Source organism: Microcaecilia unicolor, chromosome 2 (assembly GCF_901765095.1).
Source record: "Microcaecilia unicolor chromosome 2, aMicUni1.1, whole genome shotgun sequence".
NCBI lineage: Eukaryota > Metazoa > Chordata > Amphibia > Gymnophiona > Siphonopidae > Microcaecilia > Microcaecilia unicolor.
Genome location: NC_044032.1, coordinates 537,262,377 through 537,288,237, shown reverse-complemented (window position 1 = coordinate 537,288,237; position 25,861 = coordinate 537,262,377). Strand labels below are relative to the sequence as shown.

Genomic DNA, 25,861 nt, shown 5'->3' with positions numbered 1-25,861 from the left:
AACTTGTGGATGCTCTTACTCAGTTGTTTGTCTCGGTGATTTGGTGCATTCCCACTTCCACCCTTGCTGTTTGTTCTTGATTCTTTTTGTGGAAGGAGTGTGGACTCCCTCTCCTTTCATCCCTATACACCACCATTAAGGTAGAATTAGAGGAATGCCATTGCTTATCCCTGGGGTTGGCAGCATGGAATTTTGCTACTTTTGGGGATTCTGCCACGTACTTGTGACCTCTTGGAAACAGGATAGAGGGCCCGAGGGACCTTTTATCTGACCCAATATGACAGTTATTTTCTTATGCATTCTTATGGCCAGGGAGGATGGGCAATTTTTAAACAGCCAATTTACCTTAGTAAATGCCTTTTTGAAATTACCCTCTTTACTCATATAGAAAAACAAAGTTTAACATATAAATGTCTTAATTCCAGTTCTACATTTTTATGGGATTATTCTGGGATGGATGGGGGGGGGGGAGGATGATCATGATGTATTTTAATTATCAAAATCTAAGAGGGTGCCAAAGAGCCTGAAAGCTAATTGAGGAGAAGCTTTCATTTAGGCCCGTGACGCTCGTCCCCCCTCCGCTGATATCACTTCCTGTTTCTGTATGGGCAGAACAGGTCAGAGAGAAAGCATGTATGTACAATGCTGCTGCTGTCGGGAACCAACAGAAGATCACCTTTAAGGTAGACCGATTCGGGAAGAAAGATGATGGATCGCACCAAGGACAGGGGTTTTTAAGGAGACAGGAGATGCTGCAAGGTGATTCATTTTTTAAATCGCAATTAATAATGAATACATTAATCGCAGAGCTAACTGTGATTAACTTGCAGCCCTAAACCAGCATTTTTCAAAGTACTACATCAAAGTACTAAGTAAAAGTAAATTCACACTTTAATATTAAAGTAAATGTACAATGAAGAACACATTAAAAATTATACTTACATAAAAATAAAAAGGAAATTGCCTATTATAATACTTTTTGAGTAAAAATACCAAGACTACAACGAATGCAACTGTTAATGTTTGTATTCCAGCAACTTTATTGCTCTAAAATTCATTCCACTTTATTTTTAGTAAAACTAAATTTTGAAAATGACTGTCATGGGGGCAATTCCTCCAAATGGGTTAGTTTTGCACATACAATGGCAGGAATGAACCTCATTCCTCAGTACTTGTAAGTCATTATTAAATCTGCCCAACTAAAAAGGTGTTCAACAGCTGCACTGGCTGGAAGTAGAGAGTTCAGTCTGATAGAAAGTTCCTTCAAATCAGGCCAGGCTGCAATACTACTGATGTCTTATGACTGGGTCTGCATTTATTAATCCAGGGAATGTTTGGCTGAAACACTTGACTTCCTTATAGCAAAGAATGCTTTATTGTCCATCCAGTGTGAAACTTGAGATTCATTCTGTAATTGCATCAGAGCAGTGTTTCTCAATCCCGTCCTTGGGGCACACCCAGCCAGACTGATATTCAGGATCTCCATAGTGATATGCATGATACAGATTTGCATATAATTAAGGCAATGAATGCAAATCTGTCTCATGCATATTTATTGAGGGTATCTTGAAAACCTGACTGGCTGGTTATGTCCCAAGGACTGAGTTGAGAAGCCCTATTTCAGTGTCATCAAATAGATCAGAGGAGCATTGTTGGATTGCATTTATGAGGGCAGTCACAAGAGGTTTATAAATTATTGATGTTTTCTTGTTAATGAGAGTCTCATGAAGCCTGGTAATGGTTGGCAGCAAATAAGCCATGTTTCATTAGAGAAACATCATTGATGATTGATTATTATTTATTTAAAACATTTTATACTGCTTGGCAACCAGTGATCACAGCAGTTTAAAGTCTAAATATATAATTTAAAATATAACATGGAAGGGAACTCCATGACAGATTAAAAAAAATACCTAGTCATGCATACAATAATATATAGTAAAGGAAAAGATAAAAAATAAACCACAGATACCATGCTATTCCCCTGAAATATCAGGAAGACTGAATGTCTGGGTAAAGAAATATGTCTTCAGTCTTTTTCTAAATTTAGATAAAGATTCTAGTTTGCAGATATCAGAGGGCAGGTGCTAACTAAAAAAATGCACTTTTGCTGGTGGATACCCATTATTCCTGGGTAGTGGCAGGAATAACCAACCTGTGCTAATGATCTCAATGCAGTGGTGTAGCAAGAGGGGGCGGGAGGGGCGGTCCGCCCCGGGTGTCAGCTCGGGGGGGAGGGGTGCTCCCTGCCAGCTCCCCTCCCCCCGGGTGCAGCATGATGACACCCCCCCGACCCAGTGCCTACCCTCCTCAGCTCCCTCCAACCAGTTGAGCACCCTACCTTTAAAGAAATTTCAGAAGCCATGGAGAGGCGAGGCACAGCGCTCGCGCCTGCAAGTAAAAGAAACGTGGATTGTCATCGGGCCTTCCCTCACGCTGTCTGTCCCGCCCTCCGCTGATGCAACTTCCTATTTCCGCAAGGGCGGGACAGACAGCGTGAGGGAAGGCCCGATGATGATCCTCGCTTCTTTTACTTGCAGGCGCGAGGCGCTGTGCCTCGCCTCTCCACGGCTTCCGAAATTTCTTTAAAGGTAGGGTGCTCAGCTGGTTGGAGGGAGCTGAGGAGGGTAGGCACTGGGTCGGGGGGGGGGGGGTTGATGCGCTGAGGGGGGGTGTCATTGTGCTGCACCCGGGGGGGGGGGGTGCAACGGCGAACCGCCCAGGGTGGCAGCCCTCCTTGCTACGTCACTGTCTCAATGTTCTACCTGGAACATAATGGATAGTTAGTGATCCTAGATCAGGAGGTGTATTAGTGAAAAGTGCTCTATGTCAATACCAGAATATTATATTTAATAATCAACCAAGAAAGTCACTTTACCTGCAGTCAGTCTGGGAATTTCCAATTTAGTGCAAACGGCATTGAATCAGTCTTCACTATGCTATGATAGGGATTAGGGATGAGAGAAGAGAGCTGATACTGGAAGATGCAGGGAATGGCACTGAGAAAAGAAAGCTGATGCTGAGTACATAAATATTGCCATACTGGGACAGGCCTAAGGCCCATCAAGCCCAGCATCCTGTTTCCAACAGTGGGCAATCCAGGTCATGAGTACCTGGCAAGATCCCAAAACAGTACAATACATTTTATGCCGCTTATCTGAGAAATAAGTAGTGGATTTTCCCCAAGTCATTTTAATAATGGCTTATGGACTTTTCTTTTAGGAAGCTATCCAAACCTTTTTTATACTTCACTAAGCTAGCTGCATTTACTACATTCTTTGGCAACGAATTGCAGAGTTTAATTACACGTTGTGTGAAGAAATATTTTCTCCAATTCATTTTAAATTTACTACTTTGTAGCTTTGTTGCATGCCCCTTAGTCCTAGTATTTTTGGAAAGAGTAAACAAGCTATTCACATCTACCCATTCCATTCCACCCATTATTTTATAGACCTCTATCATATCTCCCTTCAGTTGTCTCTTCTCCAAGCTGAAGAGCCCTTGCTGCTTTAGCCTTTCCTCTTAGGGAAGTCATCCCATCCTCTTTATCATTTTCGTCACCCTTCTCTGTACCTTTTCTAATTCCACTATATCATTTTTGAGATTCGGTAACCAGAATTGCACACAATATTTGAGATGCGGTCGCACCATGGAGCGATACTAAGGTATTATAACATCCTCATTTTTGTTTTCCATTCCTTTCCTAATAATACCTAACATTCTATTTGCTTACTTAGCTGCAGCCGCACACTGAGCAGAGGCTTCAATGTATCATCAACAGTGACACCTAGATCCCTTTCCTGGTCGGTGGCTCCTAATGTGGAACCTTCCATCACATAGCTATAGTTTGGGTTCCTCTTTCCTACATGCATCACTCTGCACTTGCTCACATTAAATGTCATCAGCCATTTGGATGCCCAGTCTCCCAGTCTCGTAAGGTCCTCTTGTAACTTTTCACAATCCTCTTGCGATGAGAAAATGATTGTTGTGTGCCTCATTGAATGGAAATCTGAAAAGGAAGTCGACAGGCCTACACACACAGGGGTGGCCTAAGGCAAGATGCCATCCTCCTCCCTGGGCTGAGATGCCACTTTCTCCCCAGGATGAGATGCTTCTCCCCTTCCTTCCTCTACCCCGTTCGCGGCATTTACCTTGTTGTTTTGTCATGCTCCAAAATCCAGCGGTGGCAGCGATTCCCATACACTGCCCTGCTGCCAGCGCTTGCCTCTTCCCTTTACTGCAGCTACCTCTATGATGTCACTTCCTGTTTTGTCAGAGGCGGCCGCAGTAAAGGGAAGAGGCAGGTGCCAGTGGCAGGGCAGTGTATGGGAATTGCTGCTGCTGCCGGCTTTTGGAACATGATGAAAGAACAAGGTAAACACCACAAATGGGGTGGAGGAAAAAAGGGGGAGATACACATGTGCTGTGGACAGTTCAAAAACTATGCACGCTATTCAAAGCTGGGCTTGACAAATTTGTTAGTGCAATTTTAATTTACTTGTATGTGCAAGAATCATTATGTAACTAAGTGACAGTACTAAAAAGTAGTTAAAATATGACTTTGTTACAAGTACAAGTATTTAGGAGTAATTCTATTATTTAATGCCAAGATGTAGGAGTCACAATGGGGCATGCTTAGTTTCAATTCTATAATTACTACATGGGGTTCTTAAGGCATTATAGGATACTAACACAAAGCTGCATTGGTGCACCAAAATTTTGGGGCACTCACTTACGACATATCAATGGCTGGCATAAATTGGCATGCCTAAGAACACCATGCAAGTCATACAGCTGCTAGTAATTTATAAGTTGTGAACATTGCTTGGTGACATGCCCATGGCCTGCCTGTACTCTGTCCATCTGTGTGTCCCTCTCACAATTACAGGCTAAGCAAGTTGTGCATGTAGGTTATAGAATAGCACCTAGCCAATTATTGGCGCCTCTGATGTAAAAAAGTGCCATTATTCTCAGGGCCACCGAGAGACTGAGCCAGGCCCGGGGCAGGGCCGCTGCTGCCCTCCTTAAATTATCATCTGCTTCCACCCCCCCTCCAATCACTGCTGCTGACGCCCCCCATCACTGCCACTTCTGCCCCCCCCGATCGCTGCTGCTGCTGCCCCCCCCCCCCCGTTCACTGCCGCTACTGAAATACCTTGACTGGTGGGGATCCCAGGCCCAGCCAGCAGAAGACGTCTTCTTCCAGCACTGACTGCCTGCCCTTGCGACTGCTTTTCCTCTCAGGGTATGCTCGGTTTGAAAACCGAGCATGCGCACCTGAGAGGAAAAGCAGTGGCTCATTAATGGGCAGAAGAGCAGTGCTGGAGGAAGCTCTGGGTCTTCCCCAGCCTCCAAGGGGTGCCCAGCGCTGGAGTTTTCTCTCGTCTGCTCCTGTCGGGATGCGATCACTCAGGTCCCGTCAGGTGCAGGAGAGAGAGAGAGAGACCCCGGCACCGGGCCCCCCTTGGAGGCCTGGGCCTGGGGAATTTTGCCCCCCTGCCCCCCCTCTCAGCGGGCCTGATTATTCTCTAACATACGTGTGCACTTGGTGCCTAACATTATGCGCCAAGTTATAGAACAAGGGGATTAATGTAGTAAATTGATGGCATGCAAATTAATGGGGCATTAAAAAATGTATGCAGACAGAAAAACCTGTACATACCGCCGTGGTAACATGCTGCAGCTTTCTGCATTGGTCAGAATACTTCCTTTCTTTCTACTTGCCTGTCAGTAAATGAGCCAATACTGAATCGGGATTGGCTCATATTTTTGAGAAAGTTGAAACAAACAAACAAAAAATCCTTAAAAAGAGGGTAGAAGGGAGTCTTTTGTGTGTGTGTGTGTTTCAGCTTTCTCAAAACATGAGGCGATCCCTGCATCCTTAGAGTATTAGGGCACCTTTGACCCAGGCATCCAGCACAGAGAGGCCATTGAATACAGAGGTATACACCCAGTACCATAGAAATGTACCATGGCATCCCTTCTTCTGCAGCCATCTTGGAAAATGGCAGTGCCTGACCCCTAACACATATTGTTAAGGGTCAGTCTGACAAATAAGGCAGCACTCTATTATTTGGCAGGCTAATGCCTGCAATACTTTTTGACATGCCGCTAAGGATCAGGTGCTACCATTTTCCAAGATGGTGGCACTGGAGGCAAGAGCAAATGGACATTGTTCCTGCCTCACAACTTAAAGGTGGATTTGGGGGCTTTGAGGCTACTTGAGTTACTAAAGAATTCTTTTTTGGGGGGCGGGGTTTTCAGGGTCTCCTGGGCGGCTTTTTGGGTCATCTGAAGTGCACTAAAATTGTGCCAAAATTGTGCATTTTTTTTTTTCAAATATTGGAAGTAATGAATCACTCTTCCAGTTTGTATGCTGACTGTCCTACCGTTTAGTGTACTAGATTTACTGCAGATTCTTCCGTGCTACAAACGTTACTACATGTTAGCTTGAGAAAATCCTGAGAAAACCACCGTGCCAAAGGATGGCACAGCTTATTACACCAGACTCCCAATGTGTACAGATTTTAGCTCCTAAATGAACTTGTCATACTTTTGCCTCAGTGGTGCTGGGTGATTACAGTACACATATAAGATGCCCTCAATAATTAAACTGATGGAGGTTCTTTCTTTTTAAATCCTGTTTTAGGCACTTTTTATTTTAAAACCCATTTTTTCTGCATGCACATTTCACATTAAAAAAAGAACTGCCACCAACTGAGACCAAATGGATATGTTGTGGAAGGCAATTGCAACTTGCCTGTGCAATCAAATGAAAAATATTTTCCGTCATCAACATTTGATGCAAACCCTCAGCTCACAGGATTAACTACCATGAAAAGAGCCATTTTGTTTTCTGGTGTCACCTGTGATGTCTCATTACAACATAAGTCTTCTAAAATAGCAGTGTGTTACTTTTAAATCTTTCTCTCGTCACTTCCTGCAGACAGTAAGGGGCCAATTCAATAACAAATCATTGACAAAATCTGAAGTTTCTAAGAAGACATTCTCATTAAATCTTGACCAAACTTTGGCACAATCTGTAGCCCCCCCTGGATGTAAATGATACTTTCTTAGATGGAATTGTATTATTCAGTTGTTTCCAGTATACACTAAATTGATACAGAAAATGGTCTGACCATGGGACCTCAGTCCACTGGCCCTCTGCATCTTCATCTGCTGTAAAATCAGATCACGCAATTAAATCTAATTGATGCCCCTTTATATGGTACGTACTTCCATAAAGTCCTTATATATAAAAGCCGTGCCCCTACCTCTTTTCTTTTCTCTACAAGTAACTTTAATTTTGTAACCTAATGGACAAACTTCTTTGATTTTTCAGTGATACAATTAGTAAACAAAATGGCATCATCTAAGCTGGAATATAATATGGTGTATGTTGTAGACCCGGTGGCAGCTTGGTAATCAATAAAACAAATGCAGCATAATAAGTGGATGTGGGACAGACGTTTTACATGGTGTGAGACCCCGGGAAGGGTTATTGGGGAATAACCCACTGACCTGCGGGGTACCACAAGGATCGATACTGTCACCTATTCTGTTCAGTATCTTCCTCAAACCACTAGCTGAGCTGATTCGGTCAATAGACACTCAGTTCTGCATCTATGCGGATGATGTGCAGCTACTTATACCCATTGAACCTGGCTTACCTACAGCCTTGAATAAACTGATTACCTGTCTAACATCAATTCAAGAATGGGCTAAACACAATAAACTTTGCCTGAACCCAAGTAAAACCAAGCTTCTCAGGGTCCCTAACACAAGTGGATACATACCTGACATCAAAATCCCTTTTGGGAAGTATGAACTCCCCCTCAAATCATAGGTCAGGAACCTTGGAATACAATTAGATTCAACACTTACACTGATTCCCCAAATCCAAGCAACCTTCAAGAGCTGCTTCTACTGTTTGTGACAACTATGCTGCCTCTCTCCTTACATCGAGAAGGTAAATCTTATCCCAGTTGTACATGCAACAATAACATCAAAACTGGATTACTGCAATGCACTATACAATGGTCTGACTACAAAGGGCCTGCACCAGCTCCAGTTGATACAGAAAGCAGCAGCAAGACTCATAGAAAGTTGCAAGTGATGTGACCATATCACACCATTTTTTCAAAAACTTCATTGGCTACCAGTACAATACAGGGCTAAATTTAAAACTCTATGTCTGATCTTCAAGGCCCTGAAAGGAAATGGCCCTGAGTACCTGAAAAATAGGATGATCCTCCACATACCGCTAAGGACACTAAGGTCCTCCCAAGGACTTTCACTAACCACACCCTCTCCAAAAGACATTACACGATGTGATACTTGCAAGCAAGCCTTCTCTGGAGTAGCCCCCACACTCTAGAATGCACTGCCTGAAAGTGCGCTTAACACAAGACTATCTCTACGTCAGGAAGCAGGTGAAAGCTTGGCTCTTCAACCAGGCCTTTACTGGAAGAAGTAACTAACTCGTTAGTTTCACTCACACACACAAGGAGTGACTCAGGCTGCATATACTGCAGCAGGACATGTTTATCCACTCATACCCTAGCTGAGATAATATTTAACCATTTCTCTGACCTCATGTGCAACTTTCTTTAAATCAATCACCTTACTTTCTAACTCGTCCTACTTTCTTACCCTTCTATATGTCACATTTTTGCTTTACCCTTCACTATCAATTATAATGTTCTATTACATATTGTGTTGACATTGTTAGTATACCATGCCATACTTTGTATTGTTTTTGAATAATTTCACTGCTGTAATTGTCTGTTGCTCATGTTTGATCTATTCTTACTGTACACCGCCTTGAGTGAATTCCTTCAAAAAGGCGGTAAATAAATCCTAATAAATAAAAATAAATAATAATAACGCGGCCAGACAAGGTGTATAATTGTGAAAGTTAATGTTTTATTCACCTGAGCCCTGGGACCTGTTATCTCACAGGCCAGGAACCTCAGATGCAACAGTTTCTCTGGCTTAATAACAGTCTTGAGTAGGCACCTGGCTAGCAGGCCAAGTATTTAAATGTCTGTATCATATCTCCAGAATTTTCTTCTGTGAACACAGAGCAGCAGTTTTTGTTTAGCACATTTGCTTTTTTCTCATCATTATCCAGATAGTGGTTCACAGCATTTTTCAGTTTCATAATTCCAGTTTTAGTCTTCCTCCTTTCACTAATGTACTTGAAAAAAATTATTGCCCCTCCTTACATTTCTAGCTATTTACTTTTCCGTTTGCACTTATGCCATACATCTCTCTCTCTTGGTTTCTTTCAGTTTCATTCGGTATTCCTCTCCGTGTTCCTGTTCTTGAGTTTTTCTATGTTTCATAAACGCCAACTCTTTAGCCTTTATTTTCTCAGCCACTTGCTTGGAGAACCATATTGGGTTCCTTTTTCTCTTGCTTTTATTTACTCTCATTACATAAAGGTCAGTAGCCATATTTGTAGTTCCTTTCAGCCTAGACCACTGCCTTTCCACTTCTTGTATGTCCTCTTGGCCCATCAGCTCTTTTTTCAGGTATTCCCCCATTTTACAAAAGTCAGCCTGTTTGAAATCCAGGAGTTTTGAGTGGCTGTCCTCCACTTTAGCTGTTCTATCAAACCAGACTGTTTCACTCAGACATTAGACACACTTCCCCCCATTTGTGAGCACCAGATTCAGTGTCACTTCTTCCCTTGTGGGTTCTGTCACCATTTGTCTGAGCAGAGCACTTTGAAAGGCATCAACGATCTCTCTACTTCTTTCCAATTCTGCAGATGGAACTTTCCAATATGCATCCGGCAAGTTGAATGTGGTCTCCAGGAACCCTCAGTCTGGGGCAGAATGACCATTTGGGCAACTGGGCAGTTGAATGTAGTCTCCAGGAACCTCAGCATCACCCTCAGTCAGAATGACCATTCAGGCAACTGGGCAGTGCCCAATGGTCCAGAATAGTAGGGGGTCACCACCTCTGCCCCATGTGACAGCAGCAGCAGTGGCAATGAAAAGAAAAAAAGCACTTCTCTATGTGCGACCCTGCCAGCGATGCTGGTTCTGCCTGATGACATCACTTCCTGTTTCAGAGGAATGGAACTGGAAGAGCAGCCAGGGAGTGCATAGAGAGCATGGCTCAGGGCGTGTTTCTTTTCATTGCTGTTCCCGATCCCAGGTAGGATCAGCAGCTGAGGTAGGTAGATGGAAAGCAGAAGAAGATGACAGGGGCTAGGGGAGTATATAGGGAAGAAGAAAGAAGAGATGCTGGATGTAAGGGAATGAGAAAAATTAGGGATTCTGGATTGGAGGGGGGTAGAGAGGGGAGATGCTGGATGGAAAGAGAAAGAAAGAAAGAGGGGAGATTCTGGATTGAAGGAGTGGTATGCTGGATAAAAGGGGGAGGAGATTCTGGATGGATAGTAGTGTTACAAGAAATGATTTATCTTGGTGGAAAGAGCTCTAGAGCACTCGCTACTGTTTATAATTTAAGAGCAGGTGCTGTATTTATAAGTTTTAGGATATTAATTTCTCCACCAATCACCAAAGGTGATAATTGCAATAAATTAAATAAATTAAGTATATATAAAAGATACCATATACTCAGAACACAAAGAGACCGTATTTTTAGCTTCAAAAAGGTTGATTTAATATACAATTGCACACGAAAGGTAGGTTTTTAAAAGGATCTTAGAACAGAGAATTTGTGCATAAAATAGAACAAAGTAGCAGGTAGGTTAACTTACAAGTCCTTGTTACAAGCATGCTGTGGTCCAGCTGATTGATGAGCACATGTTCAGGAGCAAGGCATCAGGAGACCCCAAAGAGAGCAGCAGGTCCCAAGAGGAGGCAGGTTCCAAGAGAGCGAGCTGGGCTGTTTCCAGGCCTTTTATAATGTTAGCAGAGAAACATGGTGTGTGCATGTCCTGGATATTTTGCAAGGCATTATGGTTAATGTAGTCTGTTCACATGACCACATTATAAGTCCTTCTTTCTGCAGATGTCTGAAAGCTGATGGGAGGGGCAGGTATACCTTTGACAAGCAAATGTCCTGTTTATGCTTTTCCTCTGAGTTCTTTGTCTTCAATGGCTTCTCCAGACTTTCTGTCTCTTGGGTCTTTGGTTTTCAGAGATGTCCTGATGAGCGTCCAGGTGATCAAGCTTTTGTTCAGTCTTTTTAGGTGGGAGGGCAGAGAGAGTTTTATTTCTCTTTGAAGCACAGTACCCTTTTGGTCTCTTAAATGTCTTTGTAATTAACTAGTCCTACTACCAGAAATTCCCAAGGAAAAGGGGAAAGAAGGTACATCTTTTAAAAGCTGTCTTTTTATATTGATAAAATAATTCTGACAATTGGCTTATACCATAACAGTAGCAGAATAGAGTGGGCCAGAGGGACTATGGCTCCATCAATATTTTGCTCAGCATAGTATCAGCAATTGGAGAGCTTGGGGGCAGGGCTGGAGATAGGTTGGTTTGGCTGGCATTAGTGAAAGAGATGGAAAGCTGTAGAGGGAAATTAGATAGTAAAAATGAATAAAATCTGGTCAGAGAGCCAGAAAAATAATTGGAAGAAAACTGAAAGAAAAGGATCAGTATGGGAGATGAATGCATTGGAGGAAGTGAATAAGACAGGAGGTAAAAGGAAAATGACAAACAGACAGGAAACCCTTTTGAGAGAGTTAAGAGAAGACAGAGGAAAGCAGAAACCAGAGACTGAGACCAATGCTATTAGAAAAATTAAATGCCCAGACAACAAAGGTAGAAAAAATAATTTTATTTTTTTTTATTTAGGATGAAGTAATGTGGTAAACATATTAGTCCACTCTAAAAGATAATAAATAAAAATAAAACAACAAATGGAAAATAAGATGATACAACTTATTGGACCAACAATATATTTTGACTAGCTTTTAGGGACCAAAACCTCCTTCCTCAGGTCAAGGTGGTATACCTTAACAGCCGTATACTACCCTTATCTGAGGAAAGAAGTTTTGGCCTCTGAAGGCTAATCAAAAATGTTTTAAGTTAGACCAATATAATGTATCACCTTATTTTACATTTTTAAAAATTGCTAATTAGTAATATAATATTGGAATATATCAGTTTTTGAAATTTACATCTGTTGTCTCTGTATTTTGCACAGTACAAGGGGACATGTATCACTGTTTCTCTGGTTTTGCATTGTATGTAGAGTCTGGCTTCTTGGGGGTTCAGTTTAATTTTTGTCTACATATTTCTGTTTTTGGTTTGTAGTTATTTATTCTATACTTGGTGAGGGTCTACCTGTCTTCTCTGTTTGTGAAAGAGACCGGGTATTCTGTTAGCATTGAATGTCTGTATAGGATTGATCTGTACTAATCAAGCTTAGTTAGTTTCCAATAGGTTTATTGATGTTCTACTGCCCACTGCAGTTTGTGGTGCTGTCTTTTCCTAGGTAGGTCTTTGTTGTGTGACTTGTGGAAGTTAGTGCTATTACGGTATGGTAGATTTGCTCTATAGGTCCTGATGACATTCGTAGGGTTTTGCATTACTTAAAAATATGCCTGATGCAACCACACATATATGCCAAAATGCCACCTTTTAGCTGGGGGGGGGGGGGGGGGGAGTGGGGCCATGACCCATTGCCCGGGAGCCCAGATCACTATCAGTCCTCCCTTGCCCTCCGTCATCAAACTGCTGGGAACACCTATGGTATACTACTCATTCTCAGAGGCAGGAGTGGAGGGCTAGGGTTGATGATACAGAGAAGTCCTTTCTGTGCAGCTCGACCTCTCAACAAGGGCGCCACATTGTGGCTCAGGGGTAGAGTTGCCATCAAGTGGGATAAAGCGCAGTTCAAAATGATTTTTCTTTTTGCCCAAACAACTCATGACTCTGTAAACATGATTCATTTCCCCTCCTAGTCATCACTTCTCCAAGCTGAAGAACCCTACGCTATCAAGACTTTCCCCTAAGGAAGCCATTCCATTCCATTCCTTCATGTTCCCCATTTCTAAGTACCAGGTCTAGTAATGGCCTTTTGCTTTTGGTTTCTGTTATTAAAAAGTCTTTTATCCATCCAGATAGGTTCCTAGTTCCCAATAAATCCCAGCTCCTCTTCTTTACACCCACTTTTCAGCCTCTCTTAAAATTCAGTGAAATATATATATTTTTTTACTTGAAATATGATTTAGAGAAAGATGAAGAAATATAGCATTCATTACATTGCTTTCTCAGCTCTTAGGGGGTCTTTTACTAAGGCACGCTCACATTTTTAGCGCAGGCTAAACGTTAGAGACACCAGTGCATTCCTATGGGCATCTCTAACATTTAGTGTGTGCCCAATTTTAGTGCACGCTCACGTTTTTAGCGCACACTAAACGTTAGAGACGCCAATGCATTCCTGTGGGCATCTCTAACATTTAGCGTGTGCCCAATTTTAGCGCACGCTAAAAACGTGAGCGTGCCTTAGTAAAAGACCCCCTTAGTGATTCATTAGATGTTAGCTGGGGCCATTTACAAGGTAATTTTGGCAAACCCCCTGTGTGGGTGGTAAGAGAACATTAAGTACGGGAACTGTGTGAAAGAAACCCATAATATAAACACATTCACACAGAATTTTCATCACAGCAGATCATGGAGGAATCACAAGTTACTACTGTAGGCATTTAGCAGACTGGATACAGACTATTACTAGCTTTTCTTCAGTGCCTAAAGAATTGTTAATCGATGGAACAATAAATGATATTAACAGTTCCAGTGATTATTAGTTGCGTGGAAGAAAATAATAATTGAAGCATGTGATTTTTTTTATATCCCTCTAATTTTTGGTTTATTGTTCAGTGTCATTTTTCCCTGTTTTGATTCCTGCAATAGTCTATTGATAGGGTTGCCTAAAAATTATCTCAAAGTTTTACAAACTGCACAGAATGCTACAACCAGGGTTTTGACTGGAACTTCACGGTATGTTCATATTAACTCTATCTTAAAATCCTTTCATTGGTTGCCAGTTGAACAAAGAATAACATTAAAAGTTTTGTGCTTAGTTTTTAAGGCATTGAATAATGTCATTTCTCCCATAATTGCTGCTAATTTGAGGATTTATCAACCAGCTAGAGCTTTACGCTCAGCTGATAATATGTTGCTGCAAGTTCCTTCTTTTCATACAATTTGTCTGTAAGTTTATAGAATATTTATGTTTAAAGTGATAGGTCCTAAGCTGTGGAACAATTTACCCTTATATAGTCATAAAATGACAGTCTTGAATTCATTTAAGAAAGAACTTAAAACAATCTTCTTGTGACAGTCATATGGTATGATGAAATGATGCCCAGTTTAGAGGATGATTTTGATTGCAGAAGGTTCTTGTTTATTTTTACTGACTTGTTATAAATTATTTTAATTTATTTTGTTTGTGATTGTGTTTATTGTGCATGTTAATTATATATATATTTTTTACTGTAACCCGCCAAGCCTTTTAGATTGAGCGGGATATAAATCTGGAAAATAAATAAATGTATGTATTTGTTTTTCTAGGTCAGAATTGGAAGGAACTGACATTAACCAAGAGATACTGGAAAACAACCACTGACCTCTTCACAGAGTCTGTATCTATTGTATGCAGAGATAATGGGAGGTCCTGTTATATATATCTTCATTTTGTGCTATGCTCTCAGCTTTGCACTTTGTAGCAATAACCAGCTGTTTGCAGCAAATGAACTTACAGCAAACTACTCGCACAAAAATCTGCTCAATGTACCAAAATCTCTTCCCTCACTGACAACTGTGTTGGATTTATCTTACAATGAGATATCTGTTCTGCTGACATCTGACTTTAGTCCTTTATCCAAACTAAAAGTTTTAAACATCTCTCACAATAACATCAGTGAGCTTGACACAGAAGTTCTTAAATTCAATAAGGATTTAGAATATTTGGATTTATCCAGAAATCACTTATGGAATATTGCTGGCACTTTTCCTGAAGGTCTTGGACATTTGGATCTCTCATTCAATTCTTTCAGAAATTTGTCTATGTGCAAAGAATTTGGCAATATGTTGCAGCTGCAGTTTTTGGGTCTGAGTGCTGAAGAGATAACGAAATTTGCTTTGAAGGAAATGGGGACTTTGCAGCTACACACTGTTGTCCTGACTGTAGAGAATCTTTCGTCGTATGAACCAGGCAGTCTGCAAATGTTAAATACAGAAAAGCTCCACATTGTTTTACCAATGAGACATAGAGAACATTACTATACGATTATGTATACAGACCCCCGTGTAGTTATGTATGATGCATTCAAAACGTCAAAAACATTAGGTCTATCAAATATTTTATTTTTACTAAATGATCCAATGTTTTGGAGATCCTTCTCAGGTGTTGTTGACAAGCATTCGATCGTGAGCACTCTAATTCTCGACAACGTGTTGTTGAGTTGGAATGACCTTGTTGCTGTAATTCAGGCTGTTTGGCATTCCTCAGTTGAGTATTTTATTGTGTCTGAACTCTTCCTCTGGTCTTTTATTCAAAAAGCCCAATTTGATTACTCAAATACATTAATGAAAGCGTTTACAGTAAAACATGTGCATATAGAGATTTTTGAGTTTGACCAAAATGATGTGTATTCTTTATTTTCTGAAATGATGATACCGAGAATGACAATTAATGATGCAAACATTGTGTTTATGCTTTGCCCTTCCAAAAACAGCAGCTTTACCTATTTAGATTTTTCAAGTAATGAGCTAACAGATGACATTTTTCAAGGATGTGGCACCTTGTTATCACTGGAAACCTTTGTGTTACAGCAGAATAAACTAGACAAACTTTCTAAAGTAGGTGCCATGACTGCTCAGATGAAGTCTTTGAGAAATTTGGATGTTAGTCAGAATCCTATACAGTATGAAGATGGAGATGGCTGCTACTGGTCTGAAAGTATTGTCACACTGAACCTATCCTCTGCTGAAGTGGATGAGTCTGTTTTTAAATGTTTACCTGTGAATGTTGAAACTCTTGATCTGCACAATAACCAGATATTAACCCTCCCTGCTGGAATAACCAAATTAAAAGTTTTAAAAGAACTCAACCTTGCATCTAATAGGCTAACTAATCTTCCTGACTGTAGTTATTTTCCTAGCCTTGCAGTTCTGGGTGTAGAAATGAACACAATTCAGTCCCCATCTTCTGATTTCCTCCAAAAGTGTAAGAATGTTAGGGCAATTAATGCAGGAAACAATCCATTTCAGTGCGATTGTGATATTAGAGACTTCATTAGTCAGGAAAAACAGTCAGCTGGTGATATAACTGGTTGGCCAGAATCTTACAGATGTCAATATCCGGAAAGTGTTAAGGGAACCCAGCTCAAGGATTTCCATTTGACTGAGATATCGTGTAACACTAGTATCTTGCTTGTTGTAATTTTCATTATAATTGTAGCAGTTGTAATCAGTGTTTTTGGTTTATGTAAATATTTGGATTTACCATGGTATTTGAAAATGATGTGGCAATGGACAAAAACAAAAAATAGGATTAATGCGACAAACAGAAATCCTCCAGCACTGCATAAGAACTTGGTCTATCATGCTTTCATCTCCTATAGCCAGCATGATGCATCTTGGGTAAAAAATGATCTAATACCCAACTTAGAAAAAGGAGATGGGTCTATACATATCTGTCAGCATGAGAGGAACTTTGTTCCAGGAAGAAGCATCATTGAAAATATCATTAACTGCATTGAGAAAAGCTACAAATCCATCTTTGTTTTGTCTCCCAATTTCATCCAGAGTGAGTGGTGCCATTATGAACTTTACTTTGCCCATCACAGACTATTCACTGAAAACTCTGATAGCTTGATCCTCATTTTACTAGAACCCATCCCACAGTACCTCATTCCTTCTAAATATTATAAGCTGAAAGCTCTTATGGCAAAGAGAACGTACTTAGAGTGGCCAAAGGAGAAGAGTAAACATGGACTCTTCTGGGCTAACCTGCGGGCTGCAATAAATATCAACCTCTTTCCGCCTGAGGAAATATGCATTATCTGAACTGTTAGAAAACACAGCGGTGTATATTTATGGGACTGTGTTCTGTGATGAGGGTGTCTGGACCCTTCAGCTTCTTTCTGAATAAAGAAAACCCTTCTTCCTGCAAGCAGAATTTTGTAAATCAAACATCAGTTTCTAGGATTAGTTGGTTAACTTCTTTTTGACTTCTAGGCTTCCTGTTAATTGGAATCTGATCCAGCTTTCTAGCAAACATGATTTCCAGAGATGATCTAAAGCTGAGATGCCATGGCTGGTCAATAATGGCTGGCTAGGCAATTCCACCCCCACCCCCCTCGTTCCCATCTACTGCTGTACAGAAGGATGACATGGAAGTGACAGGTCTAAACAAGGGGCACGGACTAGCGTTCCTTCTGAAGTCTGGAACACATGTGCTTTTGTGTTAACTGTACGTTATTGTGTGTTCAGTGATGTCTGACTTTACTTCCTTCCTTTGGTCTGCAAGCCCTGCCTCTCGTCAGAACAATAGGCACTGAGCTCAGAAGTTTAAAATGTCTCTTGTCTGACGTAATACTCTTGCTCTGTCATTAAGCTGGTTCCTCTGTTTCCATTCTTCTTGATGCATTAAGTGGTAATAGGATAGGATGGTAATCCTAATCAGTATGTGCTCGAGATTCTGTAATGCAAAACTTCCGTGTGCCTTACTACTGTGAAACCAAGACCTAGCAAGATACTAAGATCTATGTATATATTATTTTTTCTAATATTACATAAACATCAATAATATTTCATGAACTAGTAAGGTTTGCCAACCTTAGGTCATTAATCTGTAAGACTTGGCACTTGATGAGGAAAGATTTAATTGAAAATCAATCTTGGAGCTATAATAGGTGACATAACCTGTAAGAGCATGATCTATCTGCAAAATAAATTTAAAAAAATAATAATTGTGACTAGTAATAAGCAGAATATACTGAAGAACCTGATTTTATCATAAGTGGGTAAACATTTGCAGCCAGCTGTGGGGCTATATCCTTCACAACAGAGTTTAGAATAACTGGACATATTGGTTTATCTACTGTTATTTGCTATGCTACAATGTTATTCATGTATGTTTATGATCACAAGGTTTTCCTATGTAAATGACCATTTTGTGAAAGGCAGATGTCACACAGAAGCGGCGACTTCAGGAAATGCAAAATCAATATATTTTATTGCTTAGAATTCTACTGTATAAATTAATAAAATAACATAATACAACCTATACATAGACAAGCAAAAAAAGCCTGTTTCTCCAAAAATGAAATGGGCCCTAGGAAGGCTATCATCTAAGCGATTTCTCGTCTCTCCCCTCCGACCAGTGATTCTCCCCTTCCCTCCCCTCCAATCCATGTCCAGCGATTCTCCTCTGCCCTCCCCTCCAATCCATCCATGTCCAGTGACTCGCCCCAGCCCTCACCTGCCCCCCTTTTAAGCACCCGAGTTCCAGTCTAACCCCAGCCCTCACCTGCCCGTCCTCTTCTCCCACAACAGCCCTCCTTTCCTTCCTGCCACACTTCCTTTAAAAGTTTTATTTTACCTGAAGTCGCAGCAGTGCCAGTGAAAGCGGCAGGCTCAGCTCGGTTCGCGTCCAGCCTTCCCTTTCCTTCCCTCTCAGTGCCCCGCCCTCCTCTGACGTAATTAATTCCGCAAGGGCGGGACACTGAGAGGGAAGGGAAGGCTGGAGGTGAACCAGTTACGTAGTAGCTCATTTGCATGTGGTTACGAACCCAGCCAGCCATCCAGGGACACAAATTGACCAATTATTATATAGAGAGATGAAGCTTGCTATGCAAAACACATGTGAAGGGAACAGACATGAGCACACAGGACTAGATTCTATAAATGGTGCCTAAAAATCAGCATGGAAAAAAACTGCACTTAGAACTTGGTGCATATCCACCTATGTATAAGTGCCAGATTTACCCCCACTCCACTTATTCTGTGCCTTTGGGAATGCCTATGTGTGGGGGCAGTTCTATGACTAGTGCCACAATTTAGATGCCTAGATGCAGCACTCTGAGCACTAATTCTACAATGGTATCTTGGTACCAGGATTCTGTTATTGAATACTAGCGTAAATTGGCATCAACATGCCTACATTTAGATATGCAAACTTACACCATGCCAATAGCGGGCATAAACGCATGCACCTAAATGTGTCACTTTGGCACACAATTTACAGCATTCTGTGAGTTATGCATATAAGTGATGGTCATACTCACACCCCTACCATGCTCCTCCCCTGTGAATACCCCCTTGCATTTATGCGCTAGGTTGCATGCATCATTTATAGAATAACACCGAGCATTTATACGCATGTGTATGCTTACCCGTGTAAGTGCTAGTATTCTAAAAATTTAAGTGCCAAATTACAGAATGAGGGGAATATTGCATACATATGTGCTTATGATGTCTGTGTCTCTACATGTATACACATACTTGAGCATGCAAAACGGTTTACATGCTCAAGTTCTTTAAAACCCATGGTAGTGCAGACTGGGAAATGCTGAGCTTTCTAAATTCTACAAAACAGGTGATCCCTAGGCTGGTAGTAGTGACTAAGAAATGCTGAGCTTTCTAAATTGTACTGAATAAGTGATCCCCAAGCTGGTGGTAGTTCTGTGCAGCTCTGTGTGGGAGACCTAGCTCTGATATTTCAGCCAGGTTTCTGCTCACAAAGGCAGCTCTCTCTGAATTTCAACCAAGACTGGCTTCTAGGTGTCATCCAATGTGACTGAGCCTCCTTTCTCTCCCATGAGCATGAATGCTATCTCTGAAGCATCCCTACCTTGATGACACCTAGAAGCCAGTCTTAGTTAAAATTCAGAGAGAGCTGCCTTTGTGATGCCTAGCTGGGCAAGTTGGGAAGGGAATAATCATGCTTAATCAGCTTTGAGGAACATCCAGGAGACCTCCAATACAGATCTACAAGACTAAAAGGGGCTAAAGACCCTACTATTTGAGGATGCGTTTTCCTGAGCACTCTCTCCCTCTTTGGTAAGGGTGGAGTTGCTGGTGTTATGTGTGTGTGTGTGGGGGGGGGGGGGGGGGGGTCCTGGATGGCACTCTTGCATTGCTGTCTTATAGCTTTGTCACTATCACCTTTCCTATCCTAATAGAATTCTTAATGTTTTCCTAAATTGTATGTATGTGTAAACTACTCAGTCAGACTAATGGGCGGTATAGCAAATAATAAAGAAACTTGAAGCTGGAACGAAGGATGGGAACTACAATGGAGGAAACACCTGAATAAGCAATCTTCTGTCTCACATCTGGACAATTAGCTGAATGATAACTAGTCTGACAGTCAAAAGGATCATGTTGCTTCTTTTCTGCATATATATATATATATATACACAATATGCTATTTCTGAGTTAGAAACAGTCTCTCAGTACAGATTTTTCTTCTATTGCTGTATTTTTTTAAGAATGTGTACATCATGAAAACTGTGTTTTGTAGTTTTATTATGCAATAAACTGTAGAAAATAGCTGTTTCAATGTAATTCAAATTGAAGTCGCTATGATTCTTGTGAGGAATGTATGCTCCAGTTACAATGTCCATTAGTAACATACTACACAGCCCGATTGGGTCATGATGGGCTGGAAATAGGATTATGCAGCTGAACTCCAATTTGTGTAAAGCTCAAGTGTGCTGTCACAAACCTAATGCACTTTACTTGTTTCAAAGAAGTTTAAGTTCAAGAGCTTGTCTCGATGGACGAGCTTAACTTTGGTCTAGACAGTGGGTCGTGTGGCCACAGTCACAAGGGGACTTGGGAGAAGGAGAAACTTTGAGAGGCAAACACTAGAGGGAATAGGAGCAGGGTCGAGGACGTTAGAAGGTGGGGGCAGAGACCCTAGTGGGGGATTAGCCAGCAGCAATTCATTTTAAATATTCCCACAGGGATTGGTGGGCTAGCCTGAGAGGTGGTCCTGGGGACTAGCTTAATCAGGCCACTTCCATGTAGCAAGGCTTTCATCCTGTACCTTGGAGGTGGCTTAGAGCAGCTTTGAATAGCTTCTGGTGACTCACCTTTAGGGGCCTGTGCCAGTGACTTTGGCGAAGAGGTGTCTTTGCAGGCCAGGGACTCCTTAGACGATGACCTTAGCCTGGATGAGGTTCGTATGGGGAGGGGGTCTCCTCTTCCTTTGTGCAGGTCCAAGGTTGCGGCCCTCTCAGCACTTGCTTTAGAAGCACCTGAGGTGCAGGAGGGTTAGTGGAGTAAAAAGGCCCATGGTGGGAAAGGGAACGGACTGGTGACAACCCAATTGGCTCCTGTAATTGCTTCTTCATGGGGCCATTCGGCGTTTCCTTCATGTGTGTGTGTTGCTGCTGGAGGAGGAGTTTGATAGATGGCCCAGCGGTAACATCATTTAGGCCTGAGTCCCCTGCCATTAAGAACACAGGCAGCCCCTCCCTGCGGGTCGAAGGTGTGTGCTAGGCCCCTACTGTTGGGCCTGAGGTGGGACTGTGGACTGCGGCTTCAGATAGTGTTTTCCCATGGGGTTTTCTGGACTAGGTTTAGGGCATTGAGGTGTGATGCCTCCCGGGCTGTGCGGCTGGATGCAGGCTGGACCATGGGGTTCTGAGTAGGGGCTGGGTTGGTGGCAGCAGTGCATGAGTTTCCCTCCTTGTTAGAGTGTTGCGTAGCCTTATGGGCAGGCCTTGCCTGTTTTCCCTGTTTCTGCTGTGGGTGGAAGGAGTGATGCTTATCCAAATACAGATTGCATGCATTCTGGGCCCTTGCTTGAGACTTCGGATCGGGTTGCTGCTGGCTTTTCTCTTCTTTCTCTACAGGACCAGCAGATGGAGGACGGGCCTAGGGGCAGATTGGATCAAAGGCCATCAATAAGTGGGGAGGCCAGAACACCTGCACCAGTAGATACTGTGCAACCACCATTGGCCTGTACAAGCGGCTTAGGGGCTGCACTAGACTCAGGCTTGGAGGAGACTATGGTTCCAATGGCTGCAGGATCAAGAGTGGCAGCTGCTGGTGATGGCACTGCTTCTTTGGCAGGAGCCGGAGCATCTGGTGGTGGAGTGTCAGCTTCTGGTAATGATGTAACTGAAGGTTCCAAGTCTATGGAGCAGTGAAGAAAAAGAAAAGGGAAGAACAGCTGACATAGGGATTCTTCCTCTTCCTCCTTTTCTTCATCTTCTAGTTCTTCATCTTCTTTCTCTTCCTCTGGTGATGGGTGTTCTGCTCCTAAGAAGGTTCAGGGTATGGATGAGGGAGGGGTAGGGGGAGTCAATATTAGTGGCCCTTTTGGAGTTGTGGGAAAAAGTATAACGCACTGTGTAGAAGGATTGGGAGATGTACCTGTCTTGACATATTTAAGCTCATGGAGGGTAGGCTTAAGAGGAAGGATAAGAAAAGGTCTAAGCATGAGGGTACCTTGGATAAGACTAGAAAGGTTCCATGGAACATTATCAACTGGGTGCGCTCCTTTCTGTGTTTGACTAGTGTTTGGGGTAACAAGACCAGAGACCAGTATGGTCTTTTGCTAGCTTATGCAAACAGTGTTAGATGCTTACCAACATTTCTGGAGCTGGGTTTGGTTAAATTATGATGAAGCCATTCATGACAAAATGGAGGAAAATCTTCATATGCCTTGGGGCACACAAGATATACATCTGTGGTTGACCCATATTGCACCTAGGCCTGCTTCCACTGCGGTGGCCGTGGGTGGAAAAGGCGCATCGGGAGTGAGTACTAGCTTTTTTACGCTACTGCCACCATGGGAGCTCCTGCGGAGGAACAGACATCTGCTGGAGGTTCCATAAGTCCTGTCCACTTCCTGACTGTAAATTCTGTCATGCCTGTGCTCAATGTGGACACGGGACAGCTATAGTCAAGTGCCTCAAGAAGGGAACCAGCGGCCCAATGCCACCCGGAAAATAGCATGTTTTTTTTCTAAGGCTCCTACTCCAGTGTGGACTGATGCTATAAGACCTTGGTTGAGATTATACAGAGACGGTGTAGTGGCAGAGCAGCTGGAACAGGGTTTTCAAGAGGGTTTTATCATTCCTTTTAAAAGCAAGGTTCAGAACACATCTTGTGGAGTGGAGGAGTAGCCTAATGGTCATTGCAGTGGGCTAAGATCCTGGGATACTGCGTTCAATTCCCACTGCAGCTCCTTGTGACTCTGGGCAAATCGCTTAACCTTCCATTGCCTTGGTACAAAATTTAAATTGTATAGAATATGTAAACTGTTTTGGTTGTACCACAGAAAGGGGGTATATCAAGTCTATGACCCCTTTGTGTTAATTTGCCTTCCGTTTAAGGAAATAGTACATAGGAAGCTGCAGGAGGAGATTATCATGGGGCAGATTAGTAGCTAACAGCTGATAAAGACCTGTACGGTCCATCCAGTTTGCCCAACAAGATAAACTCATTTTGCATCATATGAGATACTTTATATGTATACCCGAGTTTGATTTGTCCTTGCCATTCTCAGGGCACAGACCGTAGAAGTCTGCCCAGCACTGTTCTTGAACTAAAAGTTCTGAAGCTAACGCCAAAGCCACTTAAAATTTACACTCCGGCCCATCCATATCTATTCAGTCACGATCAGGGCACAGACCATAGAAGTCTGCCCAGCATTAGTTTTGCTTCCCAATTACTGGTGTTGCCACCCAATCTCTGCTAAGATTCTGTGGATCCATTCCTTCTAAACAGGATTCCTTTGTGTTTATCTCACGTATGTTTGAATTCCATTACCGTTTTTATCTCCACCACCTCCCGCGGGAGGGCATTCTATGTACCCAGCACCCTCTCCATGAAAAAATACTTCCTGACATTAGTCCTGAGTCTGCCCCCCCCCCCCCCCCCAACCTCATGTCCTCTAGTTCTGCCTTCCCATTTTTGGAAAAGGTTAATACCTTTCAAATACTTGAATGTCTGTATCATGTCACCCCTGTTTCTCCTTTCCTCCAAGGTATACATGTTCAGGTCAGCAAGTCTCTCATATGATTTGCAATGCAAATCCCATACCATTTTTGTAGCTTTTCTTTGCATCGCTTCTAGTCTTTTTACATCTTTAGCAAGATACGGCCTCCAAAACTGAACACAATATTCCAAGTGGGGCCTCACCAACAACTTGTAGAGGGGCATCAACACATCCTTTCTTCTGCTGGTTCTACCCCTCTCTATGCAGTCCAGCATCCTTCTGGCCACGGCTGCCACCTAGTCACATTGTTTCTTAACCTTCAGATCCTCTGGCACCAACACCCCGAGGTCTCTCTCCTGAGTTGAGCTTACTAATCTCTCCCCCCCTATCTGGTATCACTCTGCATTTCTTGGTATAAAATTTCAACTGTCAGACCCTCGACCATTCTTCTAACATTTGGAGATCCCTTCTCATTGTTTCTACTTCCTCCAGTGTATCCACTCTAGTAGCTATCTTTGTGTCATCCGCAAAAAGGCAAACTTTTCCTTTCAACCCTTCAGCAATATCTCTCACAAATATATTAAACAGAATTAGTCCCAGCACGGACTCCTGAGGAACTCCACTGCTCACCTTCCTTTCCTCTGAGCAGATTCCATTTACCACCAACCTCTACCACCTGTCGGTCAATCAATTTCTTATCCAGTTCACCACTTTTGGTCCTAAGTTCAGCCCCCTCAGCTTATTCATGAGTCTCTTGTGGGGGACCGTATCAAAGGCTTTGCTGAAATCCAAGTAGATTACATCTAGCGAATGTCCTTCATCCAGTTCTTTGGTCATCCAGTCAAAGAAGTCAATAAGATTTGTTTGGCAGGATTTTCTTTTGGTAAAGCCAAAGATTTTGGGACCTTTTCAGACATTAAAGTTGTCCCCTTTGGTGATAACACCTAAGAAAGAGCCAGTAAAATACTTTCTTACTCAGCTGGAGCTTTGTTTAATGATGGCATTCCACAGGAACTGTGCATGGTGTGGTACACTTCTTTTGATTGTGAACTGTGCCAAGTGCTCAGGTTCAGCAGGGGTGCTCTCATGGCAAAGTTGGACAAAGAATCATTCTTCCACCTTTTGCCTATACATCTGAGCTGCTTTTCGTTAGTTTAACCGGGAGGGGGTGGGGTTATTTTGATAAGTGTTTACCTATAGGTTGTGCTTATTTCGAGTTGTTTAGCACCTTCCTGCACTGGGTTACGGCCTAGTGCAGTGGAAAAGATAATTTGATCCACTATTATATGACTTCCTTCTTGTGGCCCACCTGACCATAGTGACTGCGTTAACCTTTTGGATTCTTTCATGGATGTTTCACGGTTATTTGCAGTTCCACTTGCAGAAGGTAAGACGGAGAGCCCGACTTCAGTGCTTACATTTCTGGCTATCAAAATTGATTCCATTGCCATGGTGACAATGTTGTCCAAGGAAAAGTAGATCAGCTTATGGATTTGAATACTCTGGTGCTGAAGGCCAAGAAGGCTACCCTTCATACCATTCATCATTAATTGGTAGTTTGCTTGCAGGGTGACCCCGATGGGTAGGGCTTTTTCCAGGCTGTTGACAGTTGGCTGGTGTGTGGAAGCACATCATTTTATTAGGGAGCCGACTGGTGTGCGACATAAGTGGCTGGGTTTTCTGCAAGTTTCTAATGGGAGGTTGCCCATTCAAGGGGAGGAGATATCTAACATGGATGTTGAACTATATACGGATGCAGCGGGAGGGATTGGATTCGAGATCTATTGCCAGGAATCATGGTTTGCAGCTGCCTGGCATGATGATTGGGTTCAGAGAGGACTTACAAAAATATCACTTTTCTGGATATGTTTCCTTTTCTGGTGGCCTGTGAGGTTTGGCCCAATATTTATTTATTTTATTTATTTATTGCATTTGTATCCCACATTTTCCCACCTTTTTGCGGGCT

The 25,861-nt window shown here is 42.3% G+C and overlaps 1 protein-coding gene across 1 annotated transcript in view; it reads left to right on the top strand.

The window, feature by feature from the left end:
- Positions 1 to 17,109, top strand: part of LOC115461474 (toll-like receptor 1) — a 48,440-nt gene extending 31,331 nt beyond the window's left edge. Inside the window, exon 3 of the mRNA XM_030191296.1 lies at positions 14,505 to 17,109. Within this exon, the coding sequence (XP_030047156.1) occupies positions 14,598 to 17,003 (2,406 nt within the window). The 5' untranslated portion in view covers positions 14,505 to 14,597 and the 3' untranslated portion in view covers positions 17,004 to 17,109. The remainder of the gene's footprint in view (positions 1 to 14,504) is intronic.
- The last annotated feature ends 8,752 nt before the right edge of the window (positions 17,110 to 25,861 follow it).